Genomic DNA, 19,175 nt, shown 5'->3' on the forward strand with positions numbered 1-19,175 from the left:
TATTTTCTTTTAAATTGTTGCAAATCAAGACAATCGTTCTAGAGCTATTAAAATGATATGAATGGCGCCCGGTTAAATTGTTTCCCTTTACAATTGTATAACAAAATGTCATTAGGATTTTTCAACACTTACCCGCTGCCGTGTTTGCTAGGAAGCTCTTTGTTTTCTCTAAAATGTAAGGCAAATTATAGCCATCCTTTGTGTAACTGAAATGAAAGAAGAGCGTGCAAAGGTTAATACTTAAAAAATAATTAACGATACTAATGTGTTTTAGAGCTTTTATTGTGATTTAAACGTAATTTTTTATTAGAGGAGAATAATATTGACCAACGGATGCTTCTTAAGGCTAAGGCCGCCATCAGACCATCTGCTTTGTCACATGTATGACATCAGCTGTTCTGTATATTAGTATACCCAAAGTGACAACATACATGTGAAAAAGCAGATGGTCTGATGGCGGCCTAAGCCAACAGTTTAAAAACACGACCAACGGATGCTACTTTAGGCTAAGCAATCAGTTTAAAAACACAACCACCTATGTCCAAATGTCACAATCAAGACGCTAATACTACTCATGTTAATGTACGGATCAGAGGTATGGGTACTTGCGCAGGCAGATAAGACAGTATATGGCGTGTTACTCCACAAGACACTAATACAGCCGGTGTTAATGTAGAGATCAGAGGTATGGGTACTTGCAATAAGGCAGTACTACTTGGTGTGTTTGAGAGATAATTTGTTTAAAAAATTATAGGGGATTGTATGCTTGTTTTCCTGCCTAATACGGCACTGTCCCTATCTCCAGGTCTTGGAATATGGCGTATCGTGCAGCTGCAGCAGTGATGATGTCTCGGAATGTCCTTTCTGCTTTCACGTGATTGATGAAAGTGCGGCGTTCAGATGTGATGAAATCGGTCAGTCTTCTGATGGAGCAGAATATTGGGAGATGTTCTGACCCACGAATAACATCGGGTTTCCAGATGACGTGATTAGTCAGACCAGGTGATAGGATGATTATGACTAACTCTGACTAACTATGGAACTCTTTGCTAATTCATAATGAGCATTAAAGTCCCTCATGACCAGACGGTTATGACTAGACATCGGATTTTTGCATGTTTTTTATTTCTCATCCGATTGGACTCAAATTTTGGATCTAGGCGTTTTAAGGGTCAATTTTTCGATATTTGGGGTCACATCAAAAACATGCAAAAAATATGCCAAAAAATATGCAAAATATGCAAAAAAATATGCAAAAAATATGCAAAATATGCAAAAAATATGCAAAATATGGAAAAAATATGCAAAAAATATGCAAAATATGGAAAAAATATGCAAAAAATATGCAGAATATGCAAAAAATATGCAAAATATGCAAACAGTTTTTGGCCGAAAATCGTCATAAAAGTCGTAAAATTGTCAATTAATGTTAGAAAAATCGTCAAAAATCTTCAAAATGTTCTAAATTAAGATAGTTGGCCGTTTAACGTTGATTTTTTAGCAGATTATTGTGTTATTGAGACCTCTTACGACAGTGTGGTGTTGGGTATAAAAGTATGGTATTGTAATAAAATTTTTTATTATTAAACTATGCAAAAATATAAAATTTGATAAAATATCAAACGTTCTATGTAAAATTTAATATTTTCTTTGTTATAATTTGTTGCGTTGGGCTGGTTATTGTTCAAAGGGAACAAATCGATGTCGGATTTTTTAAGGCGGCAACCGCATAAAGTTTTTAGTTTGGCCAGACTGTCAAAGTTTGAGCACAATTGGAATATGTTAACATGTGCCACTGGGGCCTCGACATTATGAAAATCTCGATTTTTGGCTATTTAGCGATTTCGGCGACCTATTTCTCTGGAATGATTAAAGCTTTTTGTCCATATTAAGCATTAAATTAAAGGCCATTCTGTTCTTAACATTTCTTGCTGAACAACAAAATATTAGTATATATAATAAATCTAATACTAAATAGGTATTACAGAATTCAAGATAATAAAGCCAATGTCCCGAAAAACGTGACGAGGTACGCCTTTGTGCAAAAATGGAGACTATTAAAAAAAAAAAAACATTTTCTTCATTTTTATCAATTTTTGGGATGAAAACAAATATCTTTTACATTTTGGTCTAAATTAAATTTATTCGAGAGTCAGACATCATGTGGTTTTGGAGCTATCTGGGTACAGCTGACTACTTGAAGAACGCTCTGCTATGTAGTTCGCAACTTTCAAGTTGTTTACCATCCTTTGCGCCTCCTGGAAATTCGGAGTTAATGTTTAATCTCTTGAACAACAAGAATTATGCCAGACCCTTTTCTAGGATTTTCGGCGGTTGCTCTTTTGGAAGTTTGGATCGAATATTTCTGAAGAAATTTTGATCTTTGCTTTGTTAAGATTTTTGTCGCCTTCTGGCTCTTTACGGCGTTTTGCACCGTTGGATCAAACAATACCAGGTCTAAGATAACACAGATTATTAATTTTGTTGTTATTTCCTTTTTCTGAAATTTGTGTGTCAATGTTTTCATATTTCAATACATTTTCAATGAGGTCTAGATCTTGTTTTGATGCTAAACGTATCGTAGAATCTGAAAAACCATCTGTCCCGAAAACAATCAAGCGTGGCTTCAAGAAAATCGTAACTATGCAATTGTCATTGGTGCTGGACCCCTGTAAGATGAATATGAATGAATCATTATGGCTACAGTAGAAGCTATCGGAGAGGATCCCTAGAAATATAAGATTTCTAGAAGCTTTATCTGTGGACAGCGGAGAATAAACCGTGAAAAATAAACGCAACAGCTTTAAGGAACGAGGCTATTTGTGTGCACTGACATGGGAAACTATTACCAGATATTCTCAAAACAGGGAAGAAAAAACGGGTTGCTGTCCTGGTATCACATGGGGGTAAATAACAACTCCTAGGTGTTCCTGAAACTGATAGTAGCTCATGGGAGAAACAAGAACTAGAAGTGTACAAATGCCTAGAAAAATGGGGTCTCACCAGCTCGAGCAGATATTAGGTCGAGAGCTTCTGTACCACCGTACAAACTTGTTAGAAAATTGTTGAGAGGGATTTTTGACTGCAAGTTTGGAAGCACATCCGGACATCAACCAAACATATTCAAGCAATTTCTATAAGAATAGTCTGCGATTGACAAATCCAAGGTCGAAGTAGGCGAGAGTGTTTTAAAACTACTGCCCAGCCCACTTCCCAAGAACAAGAGGCCGTAGAAGCACCTTGCGTTTAAATCGTTCGAGACTGGACGCCCCCAGAATGTTTTTTCTATTTTATTTATTTATTTGGTATCCCACACGGCAACAACTGAGTGTTATAAGTGAGAGTTTGGGTTATTGATTTTACAAAATAATGTTTATATATGTAGATATAATATAGGATATATTGGGTAAACATTATCAATAGGTTAAAAAGAAATAGAGACAATAGATTGAGTTTAATACAAAAAATAGTGAAAACGATATTCAGAAATATTTTTAGGTCCAAAACAAGACCTAAACCGCATTGAAGATTTACTTAATACGAAAGGCATTCACAAACCAATATCAGATAAAGGAAATAACAAAGTGATAAATCATATGTGGTACCTTAGTCCTGAACTTATTGGTCTGGCATTGTTTGATCTGATAGTACAAAACACCGTAAAGATCCAAAAGACGACAAAAATCTTAACAAAACAAAGAAATTTCTCCAGAAATAATCGGTCCAAACTTACAAAAATCAACTGCCGAAATTCCTAGATTAAACTTTAACTGCAAAGATAATGCAACTTGACCACAGACCATCAATTACCAGGAGGAGTAAAGGATGGTAAATAACTTGAAAATTGTGAGCGACATAGCAAGGAGTCGAATTCATAACCAAGTTGTCATCTGTCCCTTATGTAAATTTAAATATGTATGAACAAAACGTAAGCGTTTGTCATTGAAGCCATACAATGAATGTACAAATGTCCATCTTTGTAAAAACAAACTTACATTTGAAAAAGGAAATGTTTGATGGATAGCGATGCCATTCCACTGCCGATATGCCTGATGAGTCTCTACAAAAGGCGAAACATGTCACATAATGGTGGTTGTGGGGGTTCCAATCTTTGGCTTTCCTTTTTCACTTGCAAACATCATCGGTCATTAAGCTCAACTCCAACGAGAAATGAATTAAAATTAATATTAAAATAGATCTTCGCCCTAATAGGCAAAATTTTCAAATGAAGTAAAATGTATTCGTTTTCTTAATTAATTTCTCGTTAGAGACGAGCTTACTGACCAAGATGCTTTTTTTGAAAAAGGAAAGCCGACGATACGAACCCACACAATCACCACTGTGTGACATGCATGTTTCGCCTTAGGTTTAGGAAGGCTCCTCAGACACATCGACTGTGGGGCGGCTTCGCTATCCTCTAACTTATTTCCTCTTTCAAATGCAAGTTGTTTTTTTACAAAGTCGAATTTTTTGTTCAAATCTTTGTATGGCTTTCATGACAAACGCTTAGCGTAGCCTTTAAAAGTTATGAGTTTGGTTCTGAACACTAACACGCCGTGACAACACTTTTTTCCATGTGTTTTTCAAGGACGTGGGTTCGAACCCAACCTGGCTCAAGCTGATTTTTATTTTTATTTGAAAAATTTTGCCTATTAGGCAAAGGTCATTTTTTATTAATTAAAATAGCAAAAAAAAAATATAGATTTTCATAACTCGAGGCCCCTGTACCACGTTTTAACATATTCGAATTGTGCTCAAACTTTGGCAATCTTAAAATCTAACAATACTAAAAGGTTTAGGCGGCTCCCGGCTAAAAATCCGAGATCCATTTGGTCCTTTGAGTTAAAACCAAAAACGAAAATATTGAATTTTACATAAAACGTTTGATATTTTATAAAATGTTATATTTTTACATAGCTTAATAATAAAAAAATGGTATTACGATACCATATTTTTATACCCTACACCACACTGTCGTAAATGGTCTCCAAAACCTAATAATCTGCTGAAAAAATCGACTTTATACGGCCAACAGTCTTAGTTTAGAACACTGTTATGTATTTTTTGATGGTTTTTCTAACTTTAAATGACAATTTTACGACTTTTATGACGATTTTCGGCCAAAATCTGTTTGCATATTTTGCATATTTTTTGCATATTCTGCATATTTTTTGCATATTTTGCATATTTTGCATATTTTTTGCATATTTTGCATATTTTTTGCATATTTTGCATATTTTTTGCATATTTTGTGCATATGCAAAATATGCAAATATGCAAAATAAATACGAAATATGACCCTGCCATTGAATTTAGATTTCTTTGAAACGAATTTTGGTCCAATCAGAATCATCAAAAAATATGCAAATATGCAAAATCCGATGTCTAGTTATGACCTTCCAAAAGCCGGAAAGTGTTGGGCTCTCAACACAGAAAAACGAACATGGGGGACTCTCTTGATTTCTTTTATATGCAAAATAAGGCCTCTTGAGGTCTTCTATAGGTAACAAAACACCAGTTGTGGTCTTATATAGAAGGCAGAAGACTTCTGGCCGTCGCCTAAAGGCGTCGGAAGGCCTATTAAGGTCTTCTATAGGCAATAGAATATCACTTAACGTCTTCTATAAGCAACAATGGACCTCTTGATATCTTCTATAGGCAACAAACGATCTCTCAACTTCCTATGCAGGGGATAGAAGAGAACTTTTGAGACAGAAGATGTTTTGAGTTCTTCCTTAGTAGATAGGAGATCTCTTGAGGTATTTTATAGGAAATAATCATCAGTTGTGGTCTTGTATAGGAGGCAGAAGACATCAGTCGTCTAAGGGCGTCGGAGGACCTATTCAGGTCTTCAATAGACATCAGAAGAAGATATCAAGAGCTCTTCTACAAGCAGCAAAAGATGTCTTGAGGTCTTTTATAGGCAACAGAATATGTCTTGAGATCTTCTACAGGCAACAAAAGACTTGTTGAGTTCTTCTATAGGCAACAGAAGATATATTGAGGTTTTCTATAGGCAAGAGAAAACGTCTTGAGCTCTTCCATAGGCTACGAAGTTATCTTGAGGTCTTCTACATTAGACAAAGACCTCTTGAAGTCTTCTATAGGTGACAGAAGGTCTCCAGATGTCTTCTATAGGCAATATACCCTTTGAGATCTCCTATAGGCAAGAAAAGATTCCTTGAGGTCTTCTATAGGCAACAAAAGACCTACTGCGGTCTTCTCTAGGCGATAGAATATATGTTGTGTTCTTCTAAAAGAGACAGAAGACCTGATAAGTTTTTCAATAGGCAACAGAAGATCTCTTGAGGTCTTCTATAGGGAACATCATACATTTTGAGGACTTTTATATTAGACAGAATACCTCTTGAGGTTTTCTATAGGCAACAGAAGATATATTGAGATCTTTTGTAGGCATCAGAAGATGTTATATAAAACCTAACTATAATTGGACAGAATACCTCTTGAGGTTTTCTCTAGACAACAGGAGATCTCTTAATCACAGAGCTGGCAGCAGCTGTCCAGAACGCTGATGTAGTGTAATCAATACCATGCCAAAAAAAAAATCGCCAAGGCCGTGGTCATCGACATCATATGAACCACCAGCATGACAAGCTATATAACACCATGGCATGGCATGATAATAAGAAGTTCTATCCTATAAAGTATTGTTAAAATGAGCATTTCGGTATATGCAAACTGGGAAGACCTAATTGAGTAAACATATGACCAACGAGATCGAAAATTAGAAAGTCGTAAGGGAAGAATTTTGAAGTCTATTCTTACTTTGGCTTATGAGACAAATATATATTGTATTGGGCTACCTAAGTAAGTGCAAAGCTTGACGTTTTTTTTTTCCTATATAAGTATATTCCGGACATTATTTAACAAACTAATGCCAACTATTTGCCTTCATATACAACTTTGAATGCTTTTGCAACCTTGGCCACAATTTACAACTAAATCTCTAAATCAGAAAAACGAAAAGAAAAAATCACAATAAAATAGAAAGAAACAACATTAAGGTTACTTACTTTTCGGTACGTTTTGTGCAAAATAAATTTTTAAAATTACTATAAATGCAAAATAATGTAAATGTTGGTAAACCTTGTCCAAGATAACGGGCAAATTTAATTTGATCAGGTTTATTTAGGCCACTTTGATTGAGTGATAGAAACGGTCGATGATCTTGTATATCATATTCCTGGAATGAGAAAAAAAAGAAAACGCAAAACATTATACAAATTGGTATCATTGTTTAGCTACTTAAGCGTAATAAAAGTGTGTACATATCTATGGATATATGAATGTATATAAAGGAGGAATAATAATGCAGAGAAAATACAAAACAAATTAATCATTAAAAAACAAACTAGATTACAAATAATTTATGCTCTACTCTTAACTAAATGACATATCGTAGTAAAGTCTGGCTCACAGACATCATGAACATGATGTAGCTAGCAGCAGCAGCATCCAACCAGATTTCTCTTCAAATCATGTAAAAATAAACTAACTGAAACCAGTTTCAAATTCAGATTCATGTGGGGAAATTATTGAGTTATGGTTCATGAATAATTGTACAAATAATGTACATACGTACGAGGTACGTGATATTCGATGTGAAACACATTTGTGACAATTTATTGAGGACACCATAAATTGTGTATAGAATTTATCTAGCCATTTTCAATCGAATGGAATTAAGTTTTTTTATATAATCAAAAGAAAGTAATTTTTTGGCGTCCATGACTATTTAGAGAAACCTAGCCATACTGAATCAAACATAATTTCCTTGTTTATCAAAATTCAAGGACACAACCTATTTTTATTGCTAACACAAAACCCAGAAAAGCAAATAATACATACAAAGGAAGCTGTGGAGGATAGATAGACCGTCCACCCAGATAAGTGGAAAAGAGAAGATTAGAAAAATGTGTTAAATAATACTGGGAAAGCATGTTAAATTTCACACATACGTACCTACGTCTATTCACAAATTTGTATCATTGAACATAAAATCAAATATAAAAACAAAACGATATTAATTTTTCTCACACATCCATTTAGAACGAAGAAAGCCAATTCAAGGAAGAATAACGAAATGAAATAGATTTGAGTCAATACCTAGTCATAAGCGAAAAACAACAGTTATAGCGAACACTGTTCCAGAATCAACTGCAACCGCTCACTACATACCTGTTGGTGGTTGAAAACACGAAATTAGACAAAATTTCTCTACAGAGAAGAAAGATTACGCCGCACAATGGCTCAGAAGTCAATTTTTCTGGCCAATTTCTATATGAGATTCGATAGTAATCTCGATAGGAAACAAAAATATTAGGTCAAAATATTGGAAGGTTTGGACGTGGCGTGCTCCTAAAGACGAAAATACGTCATTTTTGCAAATTTCTGGAGAAAGAAATAGCTATATCTCGGCAACTATAACAGTATTGTGTTCACTGTTTTCTTGTTAGGTAGGTAGGATTGTTGTCTTTAAGCACCATTAGCGTTTAAACAATTTTTACAACTTTATTTTTCGTTAGTTACTAAATTTTAGGAAAATTTCAACATTAGTGGACTAGATCTTTTAGGGAACAGCATGAAACAGAGTTTCGTTTTCACAGAATGATGACTGTCCTCTTTCAGTCCATACGAACTTTTGTACTGGGCGCGTTCCGTCCGTTTAACACCTATTTACATTTATTGAAATTACATAGGCAAAAATGTGTGTTTTCCATGCCATTTCCCATATTAATTACAGCTTTTTTTACACAAATGAAAATTTTTATTTAAATATGAGATTTTATATGAGTTTTATGACAACCCAAGGAGTATCTTTTTATATTTTTTATAGTTTGTTTATTGGCATTTGATCTTCTTTAATAGTTGTAACATATGAACAACTCGAAAACACAAAAAGCCTCGAATTCCTCTGCAACTACTACACCGAATTTGAAAGCTGATTCTGCGTCGAACAAAAAAAGAATTATGAAAATATCTCTATCTATTAAAAAGTTACAGAGTTTTGACCAATAAAAACTATTCTGAACCACTTTGCAACGTACGCAAATCGTCCAAAGCCTTAATTGTACAAGAAGCCTGAAAAGTTGGAAGGCAAGTATGCTAGCATAGGCAAATCGTACAGGCCGATTTCCTCCTGTCGCCATAAGCAAAGATCCTGTTGCCCAAAATTAGCATGAATTCCGGAAACTGCATAGTACCACAAAATCATTAAACGACACATAGATGGTAATCTTTGACCTATCGGGGGCCTTCGATACCGTTAACCATGCGAAGCTCTTCGAGGACATCGAAAAGAGTTCCCTCCTGCCGTTTTTGAAACGTTGGATAACCAACTAAATGTATGGGCAACAGTCGGTTTTGGAAATCAGAAATAAGAAGTGGAAGATCCGTAGGGTGAAACATCCATAAATTATATCTCCATAAATGTTCAACCTCTACTTTTCTTAAATTTTATATGCTCTAGAGAACGTAATGTATGCTGTTTGATTGTACGTTTTTGGCGTCGTGTCCTATCTTCGATGACATAAGTGATATGTAAAATATCTATGTACATAGCTGACTCTTACTGCAGTTCCTCCATCTGAGCTATACTGTTAACCACCTGGACGTCTGAAATGAGTCTCCCTCTGAACATATTGACGATTGTGTCCTGATTCCGACCACTAACTACCCCAAGATATTGCGTGTAGCTTTTGATAGCATGTTTTACTCGTCCGCGCAAGCCACACTTTTTTGCGTCGAGATCAGAAGGAGGAACAAGGTTTTGAGAACCAAAAACCTTCTTGACCTCCTATAAAACAAAAGGCCGGTCTGTGGTAAAGTGAGTGGCGCCAGTGTGGCATGCAAATATTAGCACTACGCAATGCAAGAGTATTCAAACTTGCCAGGACTACAAAAGGATGCCTCCTCATGACACCACCAGTGGACCATTTTCATGAGTAGACGAAGACTTTGCCGGTACATCAACACAAGTAGATCGATGCAGTACCTGCTTGGGTGTTACCGTTATTTAATTTATTTAATAAGCATCCATACTTTGGTTTGCATATGCGGCTACGAGAGTTTTTGAATGTTTCTGTTAAATTCGCATTTAAACGAATTCGTCGTCAGTTTTATTCTTGAGCTCGAGTCGTCATAAAATTGGGGAAGAGTTCTTTGCTTCAATGCAAAGAACTAAGAGAACTGATGAGTCCAAGTGGCGTTGGACGAAACTAGTATTCTCTGCCCTTCCCTAAAGTAAATCAATTTTAAAGACACCCACTTTAAAAACTTGTTGTTTTTAAAATTTGAAAACAACAAACCTGTGATTAAGCTGGGCTTACTTTAAAAATAACAAGTAAAAAAGTATCAGTCGGCTTTGCCGACAGAGATATACCCTCAGCATGTGTATATTGAAACAATTTTTTCCAATAATACGTATATATTTAGAGGGTTTTAAAAATTTTGGGCGTTTGAACCGATGAAAATGTTGATTAGGATTAAAGATCAAAAGTTTTGCGGAAGAGATACTAAAAGGAATTGATCGACTTTGACCGTTATGGAAGTGGATCTCCAGCCACAACATATGGTGCCATAGCGGGTTTTTACACTCTTCGGGTTGTTTGCTCAAGAAGTATGGACTTGCCCCTAAAAAACTTTTACCATCGTAATTGATTCAGCGAATGCAAGTTGCTTCAACAAAAATCAAAGTGATTCGACATTAGGTCTTAAAGTGAACTTATCCGAAATTTTGTGTGGGAGGTAGCAGATCGAGTGGACAAATATAGTCCATATTTGAACCTGATATTGTATATCTGGTAGATATATTAGGATGTGTAAAGTATATACCAATTCGGACACTCCCTTCAAGAGTTACCGTACGAAAAATTTTTCTGAACATTTTTGAACTTTTGTGGGGGAGGTACCTGAAGGAGTGGACCGATATGGCTTACCTTCAAACTTAAACTATGTTTTGACAAAATTTAACTAAGGCCTTATTTTGGACCGAATCGGCAGATCCGTTCGAGAGTTATCTTGCGCTCCAACCACCTCACACGGTGTCATAGGGTTTTTTTCTAACTTTCATGCTATTTTCTCAGGAAGTATGGACTTGCCCCTGATGAAACTTATACCGTCGTACGGAGGGCAGTGAATACAAGTTGCTAAAACAAAAATCAAAGCGATTCGAGAGATGGCCCTAAACTGAACTTTTCCGAAATTTTGTGTGGGAGGTACCCGAAGGTGTGGACCTATTGTGACCATATTGGAACCTCATATTACTCTGGTAGAAGGTTTACGCTATACAAAGTATGGACCAAATCGGTCACTCCCTTCAAGAGTTACCGTGCGCACAAACTTTCCGAACATTTTCGAACTTTTGTGGGGGAGGTACCGGAAGGAGTGGACCGATGTAGCTCATCTTCGAACTTAAACTAAGTTTAGGCAAAATATTACGAAAGCCAAAATTTGAACCGAATCGGTTCATCCGTTCGAGAGTTATCGTGCGCTCCAGCCAGCAGGACAGACAGACGGACGGACATGGCTAGATCGACTCCAAATTGTCTGAAACACATTTCGTCCAAACATACTTGGGGTCTAAAACCATTATTTCGGTGAGGCACATTTTCATCGTATCAAAGTGTATATACCCTCCTTAGCCTAAAGGCTGAGGGTATAAAAAGTAAACACACATCACAACTGTGACGACGTATTTTCTACTTTGAAGCTGGGGTAGGTTCAGCGGGGCCAGGGTCGTCACAAAAATTTATTTTTGATTTAGAGACATTAGAGACATCAGTTGATTTCCTTTTTTTCATAATACGTTATAAACACACTTTATTAACTAATTTTTATCACACTAACACTACACCTATTTAACACTAAATATTCTGGTACATAGATGGTCGGGCAAGTTTATACGAAGAAATTTTGCACGAGATGATATGCTGGACGAGTCAGGTTTGAGGAGGCTTGTACACGGCGGCAGCGGGACACAGCAAATTGGGGACAAGGAGGTAGGCACAGGCTTTAGCGGCTCGATGAATCTGTCGTCGGAACGGATGGCAGCGACTCGTTGAATGGCGAAGGTGCAATTGCATATGTTTTGGCACAGCCGTGGCCCGACAAATGCTGGAGGCACGGCGTTTTGTACGTGCGGCGGTCGAGTACGCGCTGAGGTGTTGTCGAAACGTCGAGGTTCGTTTTACAACCCCACTCGAACAGACAGACACTATTTCTACGGTGCGTCGAGGTTCGTTTTACAACCCCACTCGACGAGACAGACACTATTTCTACGGTGCGTCGAGGTTCGTTTGCACCCCACTCGACGGGACAGACACTATTTCTACGGTGCGTCGAGGTTCGTTTTACAACCCCACTCGACGAGACAAACACTAATTTTTCTGCGTGTCGAGGTTCGTTTTCACACCACTCGACCACGTAGAAACTACATCTACTCTATTTTTCCACAGAGTCAAGGTTTTGTTTTGAAACACCACTTGACTACGCAGAAACTACCATCTACTCTACTCCCACAAAAGCCAAGGTTTTGTTTTCACACCACTTGACTCAACAACCGCCAACAGACGACTGCCCCGATTGTCTTCACAGCACTTCCTTTTATACCCGCTGGTGGCGGCTGGCCATCACACCAATACAGGTAGCCCAGCTGATCGTATGATGTGGATTCGTTTGACTATTGACCGCCAGGGTACCGCATGTTAGTTACTCTCCTTTGTCACTAGGTGATCAGTTTGTCCGTTAATTTGAAATTAAAACTAGTTTAACATTTAATAAACTTAGGGCCATTATCATATGTGTTCTTTTACTAGCTGACGGATTTGAAAACGTAAAATAAACCAAATTTGGAGGCATTAAAAATATAATTTTTACGTTGAAAGTGAATGCTAAGAAGCTCCTCCTTGAAATTCAATCATCACTTTTAACTTTAAGTTAAGCGGAACGATCTAAATCTGTTCGGTAAATCCAAAATATAACAAAAGAAGACTTGTAATAATGGGGGTTAAAGTACTTATTGTATTTCATAAATTTTTATCAATCAAAATAAACACCTGTTTGTTTTTTAAATACGTATCATAAAATAAAATTACATTTCATTTAACAAACCTATTAAATTCAAAAGAAAATAAATACATATTTGTATGTGGCCAAAAACGAGCATCCATCCGCGACTTTTGGTCGTTACACAACAAAACTGCCAAAGTGAATCTAGAACATCCACAATAAAAAAGAACTTTATAAATTCATTTAAATTCTCCATTACTTAGCGCTGAATACTAATTAGTAGAAAAATACATACGAGGTGAAGTCAATGTTTCAAAAATCAACAGTTATTGTTGGTTAGGTATTAAACTAAGAACGTAACAACATTGTGGGAAAATCTATCTCCAAAATTTTAACCTTTCTATGTATTTTAACTGTGAATTGGAAATTTATTTCGGTGTACGCCACTGATTCTGATGTTTTCTACCACAACAACAACTACTAGGTTGACAATAATAAAATGCCATCATTACTTTGTTTTTTCATTTGAATGACATAATACGGAAACTGGAGTGTGATAAAGGACAAAATGGGTGGTTGCTGTCATCGTTTCTTTTCTTTTGAAAAGTAAACCGAGATAAGACCGGAAATTTATGCAAAAAAGGAAATCATTTCCCAAACGACTATTGACCCGAAAAAATGAGGTAGAAAATACATATTTTTGAATTACATATAAAGTATAAAAAGCATGAAAGGCTGTCAGCAACGCGGACCCGGGTCTGATAGTTTACTTCATAAAAATCTTCAAATATTAAAGGTGAAATCGAGTAAAATATTAAAATGAATTAAGAGTCCCTAATTAGTTGGCCGCCGCTGTATGGGGTTCTAAAACTTGTGTTCCATTATACATATATACAGTTAGACAACAAATGTATTGTAAAAAATGCATATTAATTGTTCGTTTATGGCAACAAATTATGTAAAAACAAGTAAGAAAAGTCTATAGTCGGACGGAGCCGACCATGGGATACCCTATACCACTATCCCTGGACAATCGCTCTCCACGGAACTTCTTTTCAATGATTGTGAAAATTTAATTATCAAATATCAGAGATGTAATGTATAATACTTATGACCAAAACCAAAAAGTTATCTAGCATGACAAAGACATTTTTGTAGCAGGAAAGGAAAATTTAGTTCACACAAACTAAAATGTAATGAAACCAACTTATGTAGTACTGCTACTTCCGCTGTTTAACCGCTACGTTATTGGAATTTTTACCAATTTCACACAAAAGTTTCAGTCCATTTAACTCGATAAGTATAATCTGATCTTCACGTTGGTTTCTACGCTTCTTCTTTATCATATACTCAAACTTTGTTTAAAATTTTGCGGGTTATTATTTTGACCTACAGAGCCGCTACAAAATTGGTTAAAATTTTGTTTTTGGTCCATTTCATTCCCTGAACATTTCACGATCATCAGCAAAACTAATCATTTCTATTCTGGCCCGAACCCAACCTCCTTAAAAAATTCGTTACAATCGGTCCATAATTGCGGCCTTAAGCTTGTTTACAATTTTAATGGACGGACACCCATCTCTAAATCGCTTTATCTCGTCGAGATATGAATTTTGGCATACCAAATAAGGGGTCTAGGACGAATATTTCGTGGTGTTACATAAACTTTTGGAGAGACAATATGTAGCATGGGATAAAAATGTGGTTCTCTACACAGAACCCATTATATATTAGGCAGTAGGCCCGTTATCTAGCAAACACTTTATTGCAATTTACATCAGAGGAAAGGTCAGTAGTTTTTTCTCATATGTAGGCTACTTTGCGAAATATATATGTCCTAAAGGAATTAAAATATCGACCAAAAATAAAATTTTTATATTTTTCATACAAGAGTAATGGTCCATTTCACCCGCTAAAGAATATCAGATCATCATTCAAAATTGTAGGCATCTTTTTCGACCTATACTCTTACCCGGTGCAAAATTTTTATGACTATTGATGTATAATTGCGACTTCTAGCGAGTTTATTATTACACTACAAACAAATAACGGAATATATTAGGCTGTAACTCTGTTATCTGATCATGCACACCAACATAATTGGCACCAATTGAAAGGTCAAGCGTTCCACTTTCAAGTATATCTCTCTTGTCCGGAATGTCACTTCCAGGAATTAAGATATAAGCTGTATATTAAAAGTTTGCACAATTTTCACACAAAAGTTTTGGTCCATTTAACCCTCTAAATATTATCCGATCGCCATCTCAAATTGCAAGCTTCTCCTTTGTGATATACTCTTACCTTATTTAAAATTACGCGTTAATCGGACTATTATTGAGACCTACAGAGCCGCTAGAAAATTGGATAAATATTATGTTTTTGGTCCATTTCACCCGCTAAATATTTCACGATCATCACCAATAAGAATAGGGATCTGATCGTGACGATCGGTCCATAATTGCGGCCTGACGGACGGACACACATCTCAAAATCGCTTTATCTCGTCGAGATATGAAGATTGGTATACCACATTGGGGGGGTCTCCGACAAATATTTCGCGGTGTTACATGAATTTTTACCAAAACAAACTTATAATACCCTTTTCCACATTGTGGTAAAGGGTATAACTAGACGTTTTTTGTGCAAAACTCTTGCTATTGGTCCTCAAAACATTATTTCGCCAAAATATACAAAGTTTACTTGCAATTTATAACAAACTAGCTGAACCCGGTGCGCCTCGCTACCCCGCAGCACATTTACTTGTAGGCAAAATTCCGTCACACATTCCAAATTTCATTGAAATCGGGGATATAAAACGTGTTTGGTACATCAAATATATGAAATCAGACGAAAATATATATGGTAGCTATATTCAAATCAGAGCCTATTTCGAAATATTTTGGCACATTTAGTTATAGGCCAAATTCCGGCACACATTCCAAATTTGGAGACTGTATCTGTAACCGCTCTATAGATATTTGCATACAAAGTTTACGTTTGTTGGAGGTACCTCCGATTATGATGCTATATCTCCGAATCTGAGCGGAATTTCAAAACTTTTTGTAGCCCATGTTACTTTCAGCCTGATATCAACTCAAATAGAACATACACTGGTGAGTGAAATAATAGAGCTAATAAGTTACAACGCATTAAACGTTTCTAAATCACTTCTGAAACATTCTTAACCCATATGGGTTTTCAGCCTCGTTAACTCTGGAAGGGGAGTTAAAATTTTAATTTTTGATGAAGTTTTATTTAGGAATATAGTGCTAGGAAGGATAAGCAAATTCGACAAATGTTGATTAAATTTTATTTATGGAATACTGTTCCACTATAAAAATGCAAATTGTGCCCTAACACACTTTTCAAAATTGATTTAGAAACGTTTAATGCGTTGTAACTTATGTGGCTATATTATTTCGCACACCAGTGTACGTGTTATTTAAACATACCCCCATTATTATAAGTATTCTTTTGTTATAGTTTGGATTTACATACCGAACAGATTTATAGCGATCCGGTTAAATTAAAGTTAAAAGTGATGATTGAATTTCAAGAAGGAGCTTCTTGGAATTAACTTTCAATGTAAAAATTATATTTTTAATGCCTCAAGATAGGTTTATTTTGCGTTTTCAAATCCATCTGATAGTAAAAGAACACATGTAATAATGGTCCATAGTCTAAAAGTAATTATTGGAAAAAAATCACGAGACTTTGATGTAAAGACAGGATATGTTTATTCATGTACTCGAAGGAGACTCATCTGCGCCTAGAACCTAAATTGCTCAACACTTCAGACCTTATAAAACATTGAGGATGAGTGGAGTTAACACAGTTGTATGAAAATCGTTCCAATTTGTTATTGTTCCTCTGTTTAAATTAAACAAAAATTTTTACCATCTCTCAAGGAAATGTTCAGACATAGGCCAAACCAAATGTTCCTATGGGAACATGCATAAATATATCCTATCTTTATTTCAAAATCTTGTGATTTTTCTTCAATAATTATTTTTAGACTTTAGATTCACTTTGGCAGTTTTGTTGTGATGTGTGTTTACTTCTTATTTTAAAAGTAAGACCAGCTTAATCACAGATTTGTTGTTTTCAATTTTTTGTTTAAACAACACGTATGTTCTATTAGAGTTGATATCAACCAACTTTTACTTCATTTTTGGAGCAAAGGAGGGCAAAATTGTGATATTCCTTACAAGACCCACCATTTTTAGCTCTGAAATCTTCAAAATGCCAAAATTTTTCGAACAGGTTTTGGTGTTTTCTTATTTTTGCTAGTAGATTATCTGATTCCATTTACAAATGCAAATATCGTTACTATATTTACGGTATAGTCTAGGTGTTTTAATGGTATTATCATTATTTCAAGGACAGCATGGGGTTTCAGCCCCTTCCGGGGTCTAAATTGTAATAAGCGGTGTGGGATTTATTCTGGAAAATAATGCTAGGAAGGAAGGTCAAATTACAATTTTCTTAAGAAATATTCTTGTTAACTTAGGTTGGCTCTATTATTTTTCACACCTCCTTACAGGCCTAATCATATCACTGCCTTGCCCAATAAAAGATCGAACATCAAATTGGACAAATGTTGATTGAATTTTATTTATGGGATACTGTTTTATTATAAAAATACAAAATCCGCCATAACACGCTGCGCGGAAGTATTTTAGAAACGTTGAAATACATCGTGACTATTGTGGCTCTATTATTTCGCACACCAGTGTAAATAGAACAATATTCAATAGAGTCGATCTGTTAGTGGTCTAGTCACCTTATATGTAAGATTTCAGATAATCTTAAATAAAAACTCGTCAAATTGTGACACAGGCTGTAAAAAGTCATCACCCTAATGTATGTATGTGAAAGTTTGCAATGCATAACACAAGTGTGCTAAATAAATGAAAGTATTTTTTTTCTAAAGTTTATAAAGCAAGCAAATGTTTGTGGCCTCCGCATTTGCGTTTGAATGACGTTTAATTGTGTACGAGTATTTTATTTTCTAAATCCAAGTCAAGTGGCAAGTTTAGAATAGTGTAATGACTACGTTCTTTTTTGCAAGTATGCATTATTGTTGTCACTTCTTTACAACTACATACGTACATATGTAAACATACATATTTGAATGCCAATGAGAATGTGTGCGTATTGAATATGAATCCCTGAGTACAATTAGCAAATGTGAAAGATTTTACGGGTTTTCAATTTTGTTTTTTTTTTTCAAAATAGTCTGGCTTAATCCCATTGTTGTTGTTTTAATATTTAAAAACAACTATTTTATTAGTGGAAAAGATTTGGCATTGTTCGCCAAGGGGTAAGGCAGGGAATACTATAGTTTCGATCCACGCCACTGGATCTCATCAGTTCCCTTGTTTCTTGTTTCTGGATAATCTCCACCGAAGTTATTTTTCAATAACTTCTTCAACAAGAAACTTTTTATACCCAAACATCAATCGTCAGCTCGAAGTATAAAGGTAAGCCAAGAAAAAAGTTCAATGAGAAGTTTTTCCTTGGCAACCTCATACAACTCCGACGAAAGTGTCTGCGAAAACAATTCAAACCTCTTCCACTTGTATGTGTCGTCGAATTTTGACGAATGCACACACCAAAATTTGGTTGGTCTGCTTTACAGCAAAAACAACACACGTCGTGCCAGTGTCTTCAATTAGAAGCATTGTGGCGTTTTTTTATTGGGATAGCGTTTGCATTTTACGGGTTATTTAGATGTTGTGGAAATTATTGTAGTAGAAATTATAGAATCTAGATTGATACTAGGGGGTTACACCACCGACGTGGTAGCGAGGATCGGATTGTGCTGTACTGCCAAAAAGTATATATCTTAACAGATATACATATAACAACACGTTTAAACATTTCATCTATTCCTTTTCAACCTAATCTAAAATGTTTTTTTTTTTCAGATTCTAAATTTGTTTTCTGAAACACTTTAAAATTCTGTTCTATTCCCTTTACTCATGAGAAATCTTTCGACTACCAGCATCAGCAGCAGAACTAGCAGGAAATGATATATTATCACCATAATTGAAATTTATGTTATATTTTTTGTTTCTATTTTTAAAAACCATAGGGGTAGGTAGAGCAAAATGTAAAAATAGAAATGCAGGCATTAATCATTA

At 35.5% G+C, this 19,175-nt stretch overlaps 1 protein-coding gene across 10 annotated transcripts in view; it reads right to left on the bottom strand.

Annotated features, from left to right (window-relative positions):
* Positions 1 to 19,175, bottom strand: part of LOC141402809 (uncharacterized) — a 152,442-nt gene that overhangs the window by 58,231 nt on the left and 75,036 nt on the right. For all 10 annotated transcript variants that reach the window (XM_073984791.1, XM_073984792.1, XM_073984782.1 and 7 more), the window contains 2 exons: positions 7,035 to 7,204; positions 133 to 206 (listed from right to left, as the gene is read on the bottom strand). In XM_073984791.1, the coding sequence (XP_073840892.1) occupies positions 133 to 206; positions 7,035 to 7,204 (244 nt within the window). The remainder of the gene's footprint in view (positions 1 to 132; positions 207 to 7,034; positions 7,205 to 19,175) is intronic.

Source organism: Musca autumnalis, unplaced genomic scaffold (genome assembly GCF_047663935.1).
Source record: "Musca autumnalis isolate F117 unplaced genomic scaffold, ASM4766393v1 scaffold_4, whole genome shotgun sequence".
In the NCBI taxonomy this organism is placed as follows: domain Eukaryota; kingdom Metazoa; phylum Arthropoda; class Insecta; order Diptera; family Muscidae; genus Musca; species Musca autumnalis.